This window comes from Uranotaenia lowii, chromosome 3 (assembly GCF_029784155.1).
Source record: "Uranotaenia lowii strain MFRU-FL chromosome 3, ASM2978415v1, whole genome shotgun sequence".
NCBI lineage: Eukaryota > Metazoa > Arthropoda > Insecta > Diptera > Culicidae > Uranotaenia > Uranotaenia lowii.
The window spans coordinates 272,080,470-272,096,327 of record NC_073693.1 but is presented as its reverse complement, the minus strand read 5'-3'; the positions used below and the strand labels follow the sequence as shown (position 1 = coordinate 272,096,327).

The 15,858-nt window shown below is 33.5% G+C and overlaps 1 protein-coding gene across 3 annotated transcripts in view; it reads left to right on the top strand.

Annotated features, from left to right (window-relative positions):
• LOC129755113 (uncharacterized) overlaps window positions 1-15,858 on the top strand; it is a 116,655-nt gene that overhangs the window by 16,739 nt on the left and 84,058 nt on the right. For all 3 annotated transcript variants that reach the window (XM_055751446.1, XM_055751447.1, XM_055751448.1), the window contains exon 3: window positions 13,114-13,494. In XM_055751446.1, the coding sequence (XP_055607421.1) occupies window positions 13,184-13,494 (311 nt within the window). In that variant the 5' untranslated portion in view covers window positions 13,114-13,183. The remainder of the gene's footprint in view (window positions 1-13,113; window positions 13,495-15,858) is intronic.

The following is a 15,858-nucleotide window of genomic DNA, read 5'->3' as shown; positions in this document are numbered from 1 at the left end:
GAAGTATATAAACCTTTCCTATAAAATTCCAATTCACTTTATTATACTCAAGGAGGGATTCCAAATATATTTTACTTTATAATATTTGGTTTTCCAACGATTATTTCACGAAAATATAGATTGTAAGGAAATCTCTCCCAAAACGTTGTAAAAGGGACGAATAAGTATCAACTGTTTTGATGTTTACAACTGACATTGGTTCGCTTATAATTACGGATCTGTCCAAATTATGATGGAAAAACATTTAAATAGATGCAGAATTATTTTATGAAGGAATAAAAATCGTTAGGTAACGCTGAGCATACCTCCCCCTCCTCAATGTCACAATTCGTAAATCAAGCATACTCTCTTCACCCTGGAAGCGTTACGTTTTTATGGATGCCCCGTTTTTGGTTTCCTGTTTCTTGATGAAAGAGCCTGATAATTTTGAATTGGTTTCTGTCAATTTTCCAAAATTCTTTATGTTCCATATTTTTCATGGCGTGTGTATAAGACAAAGACACCTTTATTTGACATTTCAATTAAACTATTATTTGAAAGATCACTTTCAAATTAAGCCTTCTGAGGGCCTTAAAAATTAAAGCAGTTCATTCAATCCGAATACCAATCAATCCTTAGCTCAAATTCGGTAAAGCAATTGATAATTCAGATTAAGAATAAAAATGCTTTTAAAAAGTCAAGAGTTCTCCTTTCAAATTTTGAAGAAAAAATTCTATACTAAAATAAGATCTTATTTCAATTACAAAATAAAAGAAAACAAAGTCATATCAAGGTCATAACAAAATAAACAAATTTTAGAATAAAATGAGAACTTGTGTCTTATATAAAATATTAAATCCAACATCTTATATATAAAAATTGAGGCATTTTCTTTGTAACAACATCAATTTGGTATCCGAGGGTTTTTGCGTCAGAGATGGTTTGTATAATAGTTTCAAGGATCTCACTTTTTATGGAAGGTGGTCCCAATACAAATTCAACTTTATTTGTTACGATTTCCATAAGAATGCAGTTAAGGACGTGTAGATGAAATTGAACATTAATTACGATTTATACTTTAGAAGGTAAAACGAAGTTTACCGGGTCAGCTAGTACTGTATAAAACTTTGGCTTACATAATAAATATCTGTTAATTGATGCCATTTCAAAATCAGGGTAAGAGTAAGTTTTTACAACGAATTTTATTCCAAAGCGTATCTTTAACAAGGTGACATTAAAGTTTTGCTCAGGATCTCTTTGAAAGATCTAATATTTAGTATACATATATTTAATTTAATAAAGAAAACTTTGGAACCGAAACCAATGACAAGGATCAAAATTTATGAACCACCAGCTGAATTCAGTGATAATTCGAAAAATAAAAAATCACGAATGAAGTGGAGAATAATACTACAAATTTCTTTATTTTTATCGAAACACGCCAGCAACGTTAAAATCGTTTTCCAAACTTCCAAAAAAAAAAAAAAAATTTTAAAGGTAACCCGAAAAATTTAGTCCAACTTTAGTTTTTGTTTTTTTCCTGTGAAATCCAGAAAAATAGTGAGTTGTTTTTGCATTATTGTGGCAACCAGCCAGACTGTAGTTTGCTTTTCTTGTTCACTTTACTCTGAAATCTAGTAAATGCCCGAGAAAATCTGGAATGTTTTAAATGTTTACCCACATGAAAAATAAATCACTATTTTTTCTTATTTATTGAAAAAAGAGTACATTTGAGGAGTTCTCAGTAAATGATGATTATGTTTTTAAATATTTTCTCATCAGTAAAAAAATGTAGGCGATAGCACCTACTTTTTATTAGCTTTTTCTATATTCGAACAAATAACAGTACCTACTTAAAAGTTATTTATTGAAGACTTGTAGCACAGAATAGGTGGAACAAAGAAAAACTTTCTTTTCAATTAAGTTCGAATGTCTTGCACAAGTGCAAGGAATATTACTTTCAATTGAAACCTAAACTGATAAACAGAAATTACAAAAAAAAATTCTCCGGACAATATCAAGGCAAATGCCGAGAATTATTGAATTTGAATGAAAAAATGAGAAACATTGAGAATCAATTAGAATCAAGTTTATAAAACCGGGAAAATTCAAAATGAAACTTTTCCAACTGAAGTTTTTTACTGTCCATTCTTGTGCGTTTTTCAACGGCATTTTCCAGATATTTCATTCATTTTTTTAAGTAATATAAAAATGCTCTAAAAGATTAACTTTTTTGTGAAAGCTTTGATTAAATTTTCGCCATATACATCCAAAAACCACTCAATGAAAGATATTATTATTCTGTTCAATGCAGCTAAGTATGGCATTTATCAGTTTACCGGTTCCGGAGATTTTACCAAAACAAATTCCTTAATATGGGATCAAGAAACTAGACATTTACCTAACACCCAACACAAAAAATCACCCTTAAATTCAGTGATTGGCTCTAGTGATTTTAAATGTTTTAGGAAGCCGTCCAGCCTCGTGGACAGTTTAGTGCAAGGTTGGCCAACATTTTAAACAGGAGGGCTAAATTTTAGCATTAAGACTTGCTTGCGGGCCTCACAACAAATTTTTCTTTAGTATTAAATGCAAACGAATTTCAGTTGGTTACCTAAAGTATAAATTCATCCAAAAATATTTTATATGTTTTAGAATAAAGATTTTCGAGATTAAGTACAGATTTTTACCAGTTATTATTTATTTAACCAAAACAACAATCTAAAAGTGTTAATAATGCTTTTAACGAACTGACATACAAAATTATACCTTTCAATTCCAGACTCTATACATGGGTTATAAAATGAATTTAATTTCCTCGACAATACTTCATACACAGCGTTTTTAGAGATTTTAAACTTTTTCGGTTTATTCATCCCATAAGGATCACTCTGCAGCACGGGATTGTTCAAGACAAAATAACCTTCCTAAGCTTTTCGCATTTCAGATGAAATTTTCTTACGCTCTTTAATTATAATAATAAAAAAATATATCAAAACAGTTCTTCCGTGTTATGTTCTTGTGTTGTTCTATGGAAAACCTTCAAAATTTGCTCATACCTAATCTAAAAGTTTAAAAATGATCGTTCTTTAAAAATTTCCCATTTGATCAAATTTAAATTTAAGAAAAGGGAAAGCCGTTTATAAAAAGGACAAAAATAATTTGATTTTTTTTTATTAAATTTTCATTGTTATTTTAACCTTTTGAAATAAAAAAAAAAACATTGTCGAAGTGTCTTTGGTGGAGTTTGTAACCTCCTACTCGGTTACAACCTGAATTTTATGTTTTCGGTGTCAGTTTTGTCCCGAATCAAATAAAATGTAGGTAAATGTACATATTCACGCATTAAGGTTTTGTATTATATAAATTTTAATGAATTAATTTTTGGCATTTTGATAAAAGATAGGAGATTAGCAGATTTTTTTCCGTGTAGCAGTTCATTACATACAGACATTAAATACATACATATATACTAAGGTTGCCAGAATGTTTTCCACTTCCATCCGGGCCTAGCAATTCCGGGCATTTAAAAAAAAAAACTGGCAAAATCCGGGCATGGATTTCAGTTTTTCGAATCCAAAAACCGGACAAAATTTAGGTGTTGTTATATATAAAAGCAAAGAAAAAATGCAAAAAAAATGAAATTAATATTTTATTAATGTAATTGCAGACTTCCAAAAACTTTTTGGAACACTTAAATATTGAAAGGTTTATAAAAATAGATCAGCGAAATTATTTGTAACAACCGTTGAAAATATCCATACCGTAATCGATTTTGCTGAAACTTACTCAAAAACTTTGATTGTTTTTGGTTTCTTTGTGAAAATTGTGAAAAAGCCGGGCAATATCCGGACTTTTTTCACGATATCCGGGCAACCGGGCCGGACCGGACTTTCTCGAAATTTTGCATCAAATATCTGGGCAAACCCGGATAAAACCGGGCAATCTGGCAAGCTTAATATATACAAATAAAGTGCAGAGATTTTATATTTTTTAAATCAATTTTAACAAGCTGAATAGTTTTTGTTGGTATACAAAGTTTCGAAAATAGAATTCGAATTACAAATATTAGAAGTTTTGTACCAGAGCTTCTGTTTTCCTGTTTGATTTGGATCAAATGTTAATGAGACAGTAAAAAAACATATTTTTTTTTTTGACTGTCTCATTAACATTTCAGTTTACTGAGTTATTCGATTTCTTTCGTCATTTTTAAGCAAACCTCCCTGATCCTTGATAAAAGATAGGAGATTAGCAGATTTTTTTTTCGTGTAGCAGTTCATTACATACATACATAACATACGTACATATATACAAATAAAGTGCAGAGATTTTTTATTTTTTAAATCAATTTTAACAAGCTGAATAGTTTTTGTTGGTATACAAAGTTTCGAAAATAGAATTCGAATTACAAATATTAGAAGTTTTGTACCAGAGCTTCTGTTTTCCTGTTTGATTTGGATCAAATGTTAATGAGACAGTAAAAAAACATATTTTTTTTTTGACTGTCTCATTAACATTTCAGTTTACTGAGTTATTCGATTTCTTTCGTCATTTTTAAGCAAACCTCCCTGACGCCTTCCAAACTCTTAAAAAATAAACTAGTTTTCGCTTGAAGACTCTCAACGCTTCCACAATAGTGGAGGCCAATTTCAATACTATATTTATGAAGTAACTAAATAACAAATATTTATAGCATAATACGTGATTGCAAAGTTCAAACAATTTGTAAAATGTTGTTAAAACTTAGGAATATAAAAATTAGGGTGTCCATTTCCCGGCCATTTTCCCGTTCCCGGGAATCGGGAAATCTTGTTGCCTGTTTCCCGGGAATTTCCGGAATCCCGGGAAGTATTGAAAAACGTATAAAATATGTGCATTTTTATTGGAATATAACTTATCGAAGCTTTCCTGTATAAGAAGCTCATAATTTGTTCAAAATTGACTCTTCATAAAGTTTTTGTTTAACCAGTTTTTAATCAAATAAATCTAACTGTTTTCAACAATGAAAAATTTAAAACAGTCAAACAAAGTATCGTATAACCTGAACAGGTCAAATAAATTTCATTCATGTAATTAAGGGCTAATTAAAAAACATCATTTTATTTGTTTGATTTATCCAACCTTTTTTCCGTTTTTCTGAACACTTTAGATAATTGATATAATGTCTTGGTCATTTGAAGTTTTGAAATTCGTCTGGCTTAAAGCCAGAAAGAAACAAGTGCATAAATGTTACTTTCGACAGAAACACAATTTACCTACCTGCTGTGCGATTTTTCATATATTTTTCGAAGGGTTGTGCGTTTTCGTTCAATGAAAACGGTACACCCATAGAAGAGGTTGCAAAAATACAATGCCTATTTAGCAAATCTCTGTGCCGATAATGCGCTGAAATGTGCACTGTGCCGAAGACGATATGTTTGAAAAACCGTAACTGGCACAAGGACTCGGCTCCCAACCAAAATTATGACCACTACATTCAAGCGAAACAAGAAAAACATTTTATGGGATTTCCTTCCTATTGGATAATTCATCCCAGAAACAAGAAAATAAAAATTTAAAACCACAGCGCTGTAGTGAGAATCGAACTCTAATCACCAATTTTATCGTCTTGCCAGTCCGACATTCTAACCAGCGTACTATTCAAGCTTCATGCAGGACGAGGTATATTTGTCATAGGCTTTCTGTTACCGATCAATCACAAAAAAAAACGTACAACGGCGGCTTCCCGGCGTTTGGCCTCCTTTCAATGCATTCCTTTGTCTTAAGATGGAAACGGGAAAGGGAACGGGAGTGAAGGAACGGGAAACCCATTGAATGAGAACTGTGCTTTGCTTACTGCCTGCTATTACATACACACGCTACATATACACAGCTGCTAAAGCCGGGCAGCTTGGCCGGTGTTGTTTGCCAGTGAATTGAAGGAATGTTTTTGTTGTTGCTTTTGCTACATACACACGCACAGCTCAGCCGTGTTTGCTGGTGGATTGAATTAGAAGGATGTTTTTGTTGTTGCTTTTTGCTACATTCACACGCACAGTGCTCGGTTCGCTGGCTGCCTGGTGTTGGCCGGTATTTATTTCCATCCTTCTTCGTCTTGTGATGCGATAGGGAGGGACGCGAAAACATTTTTATTTTGTTTCATTCAGACATACGCAATTCGGTTGCGCTGGAGGTTAATGCCGGTGGGCGCAAATCGAATCATTGCCGGTCGCGTTATCTTCTTGTACCAATGATGCTATGAAATTGACTACACGCCATTGGCACAGAGGCTGAATTTTGGGTGTATGGAAATACATATAATCTTTTTAAACTTATATATTTGAATAAATAGTTGCACCAAATGGCTGCAATATGTCTACTGCCACAGGAATAGGCATATTCTCAAAGAGTTTTGTATGACTACATTTTCATAAAGAAAATTAAAAATGGTTCCGGAGGCTATCAGGCTTTGCCAGAAAAATAATTTCATACATATCGGGAATTCCCGGGAATGAAACTGTGATTCCCGGGAATCGGGAATCCTCGAATTTTTCAAATTCTCGGGAATTCCCGACCGGGAAATCCCGGGAAGGACACTCTAGTAAAAATGTTTCTTCTTTGCTTGATATAGTTGTTTTTTTAATGATGTATAAGGAACACATTCAATTCTGAAAAAAGCTCAGCGGCCACAAAAAGACAGCTGCAGGCTACACGTGGCCCGCGGGCCATGGTTTGGCCACCCATGGTTTAGTGAGAGGGAGTTGGTTCAGGTAGATGGGAAGAGGTGTTCCATGGTTTAAACAAAAAAATTTGAGAATTATTTTGGATGCTTGTCCATTAAACAGGAAGATTTAAATTGATTAAGATGTATACACATGGAATGGTCAGTTTTCTTACTTGATTAATGACCCTTCATGTGACACCTCTATTCACACTATTAGAGCACCTGCAACGGTTCAGGCGTAAATATTGGTTTTAAGTATACCAGTTTAAGCACAATTTGAAATTTTAGAATCGGCTAAAACACCCACTCCCCACCGGTGTAGGAGCAAATTTAAAACGGAAACACTTTCATTGCAGACACTCAATAATTGAGAAGATAAAACCCATTTTATTGGAAAAATTGCATAAGTTTTGAGTTTCACGGTTAATTGTCTTAAAATTGATTCTACGAATATTCTTTTTGACAGAACAATGATTTCAACTATTCTACCAAGATTACATTAATTAAAAAGCAAAAATGACAACACAACGAGGAAAAAAGGTCAATTGAAACAATTCTTCAATTAATTCAATCAAATTGCTTTGAATCAATGGAATAAGGTTTTGTTAAAATGAAATGAAAAATCTTTTTTTTTTCAAGTTATTGCTGACATTGATAAAGGAAATGAGAAATGTTTATCCCAAAGTCAAAGAAAATTTTCCTTTGATTTGTCGACATTTTTGTTTGACAAAAACTTGTTTCACTTTGTAAATATATGTATGGATACAGAAAAATATGCTGCTATTGACGAAAACTCCGAGCAATCTATACGAAACTAAAAATCTCTCAATATCTCAAATAAAACAAAAATTATAGAACAAACAATAAATATAAACAATTAAATATTTAATTTACCTCATCGAAAAAGTATTAAAATTTTCTTTTCCTTTTTTTTCAAATTTTAGAACGCTGACTGGATTCACTAATTCGTCGAGCCCAAATGAAAAGCTTTTTATTTAATTATAATAAAACGAGAATAATGTGACATCTATTATTTATACTTGATATGGTTTTTATTTTTTATTAACATCTATTCTCAATTTATGTTACGTATAGGCTGGTTGAAGCGAAAAAAACATTCAAATAATATCTCAAAAGAAACTATTATCACACCCAATGTTACCCAAACATGTGTGAAAGAAATCATTGTAGGCTAAAATTTTCTCACCGTGAACTAAATCGGTCTGTCGTATATTTTGAAATCCTGTTCCAAATTTGCATGAATTTGGAACAAAGGCGTATAACTGTTGGGAATTTTGAAATCGATAACTGTGCTAAAACAGCGATTTACGACACCGGTGCCAGCCGGACTGTTTTAGCGTGGTCGAAAACCGTGTTTTGCATCTACCGTTGGGACAGCCCTTAGGATATATTGATATATTGGATTCTACACGAACACCACCTTATTTAGCAGGAGGCCTCAGCCCTAACCTCAAACCATGGGAAAGCAGAATCGAATTTTGAGAAGGGCGCACGATAAAGGCGATATTGCGGGACTAATATCGACAAATTCGCCCTGTGGAAAAGCGATATACACATGTTCGTGTTTTGATTTTTTTGATGTTCAGGGGTGCCAAGTGCATTGATATATGGAAATGATTTTTTTTAATTGCATTGTTATTGAAAAACCTTTTCATGAGTACTGGGAATTTGCAACTTTCCCTTAAAATGCTATTCGAATATAAAATTAAATGCATCATTTGCCAGAACGAAATAATAACTCAATGTATCGCACACTAAACGATGTTACGAATTATGTGGATATGTTTAAAATAATCAGAGCATGTAGGCATATATTTTAAAAGTCAACATACACGGAGCTGTTATTAATTTACTTGTTTGTAACAGTGAATGATTTTGAATTCGTTTAGAAGATAGAAACAACGCTTTTTTAATCTGAAAATATATTTCAGATGTTTTAAATTCACCTTGAAAATTCATTAGCAACACTTGGCTTATCTTCATCCATTTAGGGACGCCCCTTAACGAATTCAAACGTTTAGCTATTGATAGTTTAAAAATGTAATCAATTCAGAAATATTATTATAAGTTTAAAACAAACAAATACTGATTTTATAGAGCCGATGTGGTCTAGTGGATAGCCTGGCGCGAGTCTGGTATTGGTACGCCAGGCGTACTGGGTTCGATTCCCGGTATCGGCAAGAAAAACTTTTGGGTTCGAATCCCATAAGCGGGCCGACAGGTAAGATGTGTTTCATTATATAACTGACTATATAATTGGAATGTTCAATCAGTTACCAGCTGGCCAGGTATATACACGGATGCCGGAATACCTGTAAGTAAACTAGCCCACCTGATTGATTCGTTCTTCCAAAATATACCTACATCAACACACGCAATACATTCACCACATAACAGTTCATACGAAGCCATGGGGTCCGGGTACCTAGCATCACTGGTGAGGCCGCCAGCAAATCAAAATTTGAGGTTATGGTTGAGGCCAATTTTTTGCCAATTAGGATATATTGACAGTTCTACACGAACACCACCTTAGTAGGAGGCCTCAGCCCTAACCACAAACCATGGGAGAACAAAATCGATTTTTGAGAAGGGCGCACGATAATCGCGATTTTGTGGTAAAAAATCGACAAATTCGCCCTGTGGAAAAGCTATACACAGATGTTCGTGTTTTGATTTTTTTTGGGCGTTCAGGGGTGCCATGTGCAATGATGTTTGGAAAATGATTACATATTTTTTCCATTGCATTGTAGTTCAAAAACCTTTTCATGAGTACTGAGAATTTTAAATTTTCCCGTAGATTTCTATTCAAATGTTAAATTAAATGCATCATTTATTTGAACGAAATAACAACTTACTGTATCGCACACTTAAACGAAGTAACGAAATATGTGGGTATGTTTCAAACAATCAGAGCATGTAGGCGATTATTTTTTCAAAGTCAACATAGACGGGATTTTAATTGATTTACTTGTTTGTAATAGTGAATGATTTTTCATCCGTTTAGAAGTTAGAAACAACTCTTTTTAATCTACCAAGCAGTAAATGAAAATAAATTTTAGATGTTTCGAATTTACCCTGAAAATTCATTAGCAAAACATGATTCATCTTCATCCTTTTAGTACAGCTTTTAGGGACGCCCCGTAATGAATTCAAACGTTTAGCTGTATGATAGTTAAAAAGTATAATCAATTCAGAAATATTATAACTAATTTAAAACAAGCCAATACTGATTTAAGTAACGCACCTAGCATCACTGGTGAGGCCGCCACCAAATCAAAATTTGAGGTAATGGCTGAGGCCAATTTTTCGCGAATACTATCGTCCGTATATACCCTTATACTATCGTCCGTATATACCTTATAATTAGCAAAGATATCGAGCCCATGACTGCAGGCCACAGTGTGTAGGAAGATAAATTCTGATTTTTTTTTTTAATTAATCGTGTCTGTTATTAAATAACATATAATAAGGAACTATTTTATACATATTTTATAATTCAAGTTTCAAGACTATGGCGGAAAAAATTTTAAATATGAGAAAATATGTTTTTGTAACACCTGACCAACCTAACTATCCACAAAGTACGCTGGGCTTATCCCACTCAGAGAGTGACGGTCTTACCCCCACAACATGCATATTTATAAGAATAAAATTTGTATCACTTTATAGATTTAACTTACCTCAACTCGAGTCTCAGCGATTACCAACAAGGAAAGATACCAACTGCACATCAACGACAACGGATTTGGAGCTTTTTTTAGCGAATTAAACCTTAAATTTCATCCGCGAAAAGTTACAGCCGATTGCTTATCAGTGGCGCTCTGGATTGTTCTGTTTATTATTTTGACGTCAAATGCTGCCCTGTGGGTTTCATTTTCATATTTTTTTGTCTAATAAGATACAAAGTTACGGTTTTCGACAAAGTTAATCAGCGGAAAATTTCCTTAAAGGAATTTATTAATTGGCACAATAAACATAAGCAGGCTCGGTTCCACGGAAGAACCAAAAATGATGTTGATTTTTCAGTACAAAATATTCAGTTTTACCATACAAACCTAAAACTTCAAATTTACTCATGTAAACGTTACTTAAAATTCTGCAAAAAATCGTGGTTGAGTGTTGAACCAAATAAAAAAAAAAAAAAAAAAAAAAAGAAAAAAAAAAAAAAAAAAAAAAACCAAATCGAAACTGGGGTCATTTTTGAATTTGTCAAACCCTGGGGTCTAGAAAGCTCCGTTTTGGTTCAAAACTCATCCATGATTTTTCACAATATTTTTGAGTAACTTTTACATAAGTAAATTTGAACTTTTATGTTTGTATAGTAAAATAGAATACTTTGATCTGAACATGAAAGTACAAATTTACTTTTGTAAACATTACTTAACAATGCTGCAAAAAATCATTTATGAATTTCAAACCAAAACGGAGCTTTTGATACCCCAGAGTTTGACAAATTCATAAATGACCCCGAACAAAGAAATGTTTTTTTTTTACTAATGCGGGATTAAATAATCACATAAAGCTTGATACATTATTCGATAATATCCTTGCTGGCTGATTGTTCTCATATTGCTGTGTCTTGTGAAGGGATATAATTTATGTGATTTCTTTCAGTTCAAATGTCAAATGCGGTTGCGCTGGTAGGACAATGCCAGCGATGAGAAAGCATGTTAGTGCCGGTCCGGCATAGAATCTTATGCCGATAATTTCACCTCCAATAAAGGTCATTATTGGAGTAGAGTCTGATTTGTGATTGCTGACAGTTTTATTGTACTAAGCCGATTTAACAATATTTGGTTTCTTGAAATCTATCCACAGGTGCAGAAATATGTGAGAGTTCAAAAGAAGTTTTGATTTTAATCCCAAAAATTTTGGTAAAAATACTTTCTGTTTCCTATTTTTCCCTGTATCGAATTTTTCTACGAAAATTGTAGTTTTATTCCGTTAACTTAGTTATTATTTTTATAAAACAAAGGGCAAAGTTTCCAAAAATTTCTCTTTCTCTGTATGTTTCAATGAAACTAAGAACTTATTTATATACCCTTCGGGTTATTTTCAAATTATCGGAACTATTTTAGGTCCTCAGAGCAGGAAGGCATATAAGTTAAACATGATTGATTTTAAGTTAATCATGCCAAACAATTTTTCAAATTTCAAACTGTACTTGACGTAACGAAATAGGCTTCATACGCACACTGAAGCCTATTTCGTTACATTCACCGTGGTGTAATTGGCAAACGCGCAATTGTACTGAAGCTGAAATTGTGAGTTCAAGTCCCTGCCGGTGAGCCGTTGTATCTTTTTCGAGAAATGTATGATATTTACTGCTTGTGTTTTTATCTTTCCTTGATATCTCATGTTTCTCTAATACTTTCCGTCACCTTTGAAAAAGTGATCATTATCAGGTACGAAGATGTACTAAGACGAATTCAAAACATAAGCTTAAGTTATTTTTATAATAACGGTCCAGGGGGGCACCGTGATAAGATTTGATGAAGTAGACATTTTCTTTTGGTTTCAATTCTCTCGTCCAGCACGTTGTATTCTAAACAGAGGAAAATTTTGAAACAAAAATTATATTGCTGAAAATTTAATGTTGTCATTTTCCATTATTTTAAGTGAAGTCCATATTATTTCAGAATTTACTTTGCTCTAAAATTGAAGATGTTAAAATCGTTTCATCTTTGAACTTGAACTACCAGCTTAAGATTATCTGAATACCCTAAGAAATTGAAATTTTTATCTTCCATATATATTTGCCAATCAACGTGCTAAATTTCCCACTGTGCGAAGTGCAACGCCTGTTCGAACGCCTCCCTGCCACTCTTCAAAGCGAATAATTTGCGGTAATGTACAGCACTTTGTACCGGATCACGTTTCCTTTCGGCTAAATCAGCTTCAGCCAGCAGCAACTGGAAACATTTTGATTCTCAGGTTCTCGGGTTTTGCAAAATCTTGATACCTACCGGGAAGCGACTGACTTACAGTGCAGTGTCATGTTTTGGGTGCCATTACAAGTGCCAACTTATATGTACCCTTCGCTGGATCAGGGATTAGGAAATGTATAGGGGGAACCGGAAGTTTAGAAATCATCACCCGAAACTTGTACAGGCAGATTTCTACACGGAAATATTCAAGCGCATGACTTTCGCTCTCTCTCGATTGAAGGAAAGAGTTGTTGTTTATTCAACCAAACCAAAACTTGTCACTTTTCTTAACGAACCACAGCAATGATTTGAATGTTTGAAATATTCAATGGAGAAATATGTTTTCCAACTTTTGAATCTCGTTAGACGTGAGCTCAAGAAAGTTTCTTCCTCAAATGGTTACCTCACATTTTTAAAACCTTTTTCATCCATGTACTCCTATTACACCCAATAATATTATTGTTTTTTTTTTTAATTTTACAGACCAACGAACAACCAATGATCATCCGGCAATGTAGCGTGATCGATAATTGAGGGGCTGATTTTGTGAGGCATGGACAAATCCGGGCTGCCGGAATGGATTTGTTCTGAAGATCGGTGGCCAACCCTCCGCTATCTGGTGTCCTGTGCCAACTACAACAACACCTGGACCTCGTACTGGGGACCGGATATTGTGTGCGATTTCGTTGGACCAAAAGTTTCAGCATCAACGACCCCTGTAGATGCAATCAATAAAAGCAATCTAACGCTCAAGGAAAGTTTCAAGGGAACGGATGCAGGAGAGAGCAGTGGAGCACTAGGGATTGCCGTTCAGTGTTATCATAGTCTAAGGTGTATTCTCAAATCAGTCAATCCGAGCATTGGGTAAGTAAGAGGAATTTGAATTTTCTTAACGATTTCTTTACCGTTTGTTTTGATAGCAACAATAACACAATTATTGGAAAGCTATAGGGTGTCCCATTTTGTCTATAAACACAATTTTATTTTTAATTAATTTTTTTTAGAATTCAGTCAATCGTAGGTCAGTGATTATATATTTGATCTAAGACTGCTCACTAGCTTCAGCACAGACTGATTTTTAATGATTTTGGTCATTTTATTTTCCAGTTTTTTGCGAAGTTTTCGATAGAATCTGAAGGCATCACATGTTTTCTCTAATCAGATTTGGCGAGGGTCCAAAAAGTTTCAATAAGTCTCGCTTGAGGAAAATTTGGTGGATTCATCTTTTCGGTACGATCTGGACTTTGGTGGATTTGTACCAAACAATCGTGTTTTTTGATAAGTCAACTGGTGACAAATCCGGCCAAAACAGAACTGGTTAATCATGCTTGTTGATCATGGGTAGCAGGCGACAGTTCCGGCACTCTCGGACTCAATCCGATCTGATTGAGATATAATCTTGATATAATACTATCAAAGGGTGATAATATCACCCTTTGATAGTATTATATCAAGATTATATCTCAATCAGATCGGATTGAGTCCGAGAGTGCCGGAACTGTCGCCTGCTACCCATGATCAACAAGCATGATTAACCAGTTCTGTTTTGGCCGGATTTGTCACCAGTTGACTTATTATATTATAATTTAGTTATGCTTGCATGGACTTTTTGTTATAATTTGATATATTTCAACATCCTACGAGTACTAAATTATATCTCATTTTGATAGGGAAAAAGTATACATCAAATTATCTCTTCTTGATATATTTTTGTTTTTCTCCTCTGATCGGGTTGGTTCAGAAACATGATTTGATTTATTTTGCAGAATGGCACCTGCCGCTTTTTAAACGATGGGCTCTTATACAAAATTCATGGAAAAATCTACAAATCTTGTACAGTTATAATATATTTAAAAAAGTATGCTTTACATTGATAAAACGTCACTTAATGAACAAACTTTAAGTGATTATCATAGTATTTAGAACACATACCATTACCATACCATACCATACCATGAAATTCAATGCTTTTTTCAGAATGAACATCGGTTCAGAAGGTTGTGAGTTGCACCCGGGTAAAGGATGCGTTGTGGCGTCACGAAAATTGATTTCCTTTTTTCGGAAACGTCCATGACTTCTTACCTCAATTTTAATATAGTATTTCTTCTAAACAAGTTTAACATAACAATGCGCTTCAATAAATGAATTCAATTGTCATGTTTTTAATGAAATTGAGAATAATATTTTTTTCGCATAAACGCGATTATTTTAAAGCGTCTTAAATAAAAAAAATAAATGTGCGCTTGTTGAACACTTGATTTGAGAATAAACAAACAATCATAAACATGAAATCCTGATCGATTTTTCAAAAGAATATTTGTGAATCATACATCAGGAAGTGATCTCTGATTTGAATGAAAATTTTACAGGTAGTTATCTGAGGTTTAAAAAAAATACAATAAGATCAAATTCTTCTATATAATAATGAAAAAACGCGCTAATAGCTACTATTACTTGCTGATATTATGTTCAAACAAAATAACTAAGTATCTATGGAATAAATGCAATGAGAACATTTTCTTTCGTACAAACTCATGAGACTTTGAAGGAAAATAAATGTCTTATAAAATTATTTTAAAAAGTGTCCTTTATTGAAACTTCCACCTAATAGAGTGTTGCTAGAAAATCCAAATCGAGCCCCGTGTTCACTTTAAATCCCACGAAGAGACTTTAATCTGAATAACAAAATTAAAATACGAAGGTATAGCACAGGGTTCCATGCAAAATTAGGGCCAGATTATACCACGAAAAGGGGTCGCGCAACAATTAAGTTTGCATAGAATTGAGCGGAATTTGTTTGTGATGAACAAAATACCTATTAAACAGTTTTCCACCAACAATTTTTGTCCTTATTATGCGATCATTCATTTAATTTCAGTGTTTTAAAGCTTAAATTATAACAATATTTCATCTGAGGAACGCAATTCGATTAGAGTTATCATAAAACAGTTATTAAGCTTCAAAACAGGTACCTATACAAACCATCAGAAGCTCACTCAATATGTTTTTTTCACCATAACCCTTTCCGAAATGGGACCTTGGGCTAAATTGTTTGTCATAACGAAAGCTTTGTGAATGACTATAATGGAAACAAATCACCAGATAGGGACTTCAGAAATTTGTGCAAAACTGGGTGTTAATGTTTTTGCGCCATTGCGCCATCAATTTCCATGGTCCGATTCCACAAATTTAGCACTGGACTTTATGTTAGGCCTGGGATCTATTTAA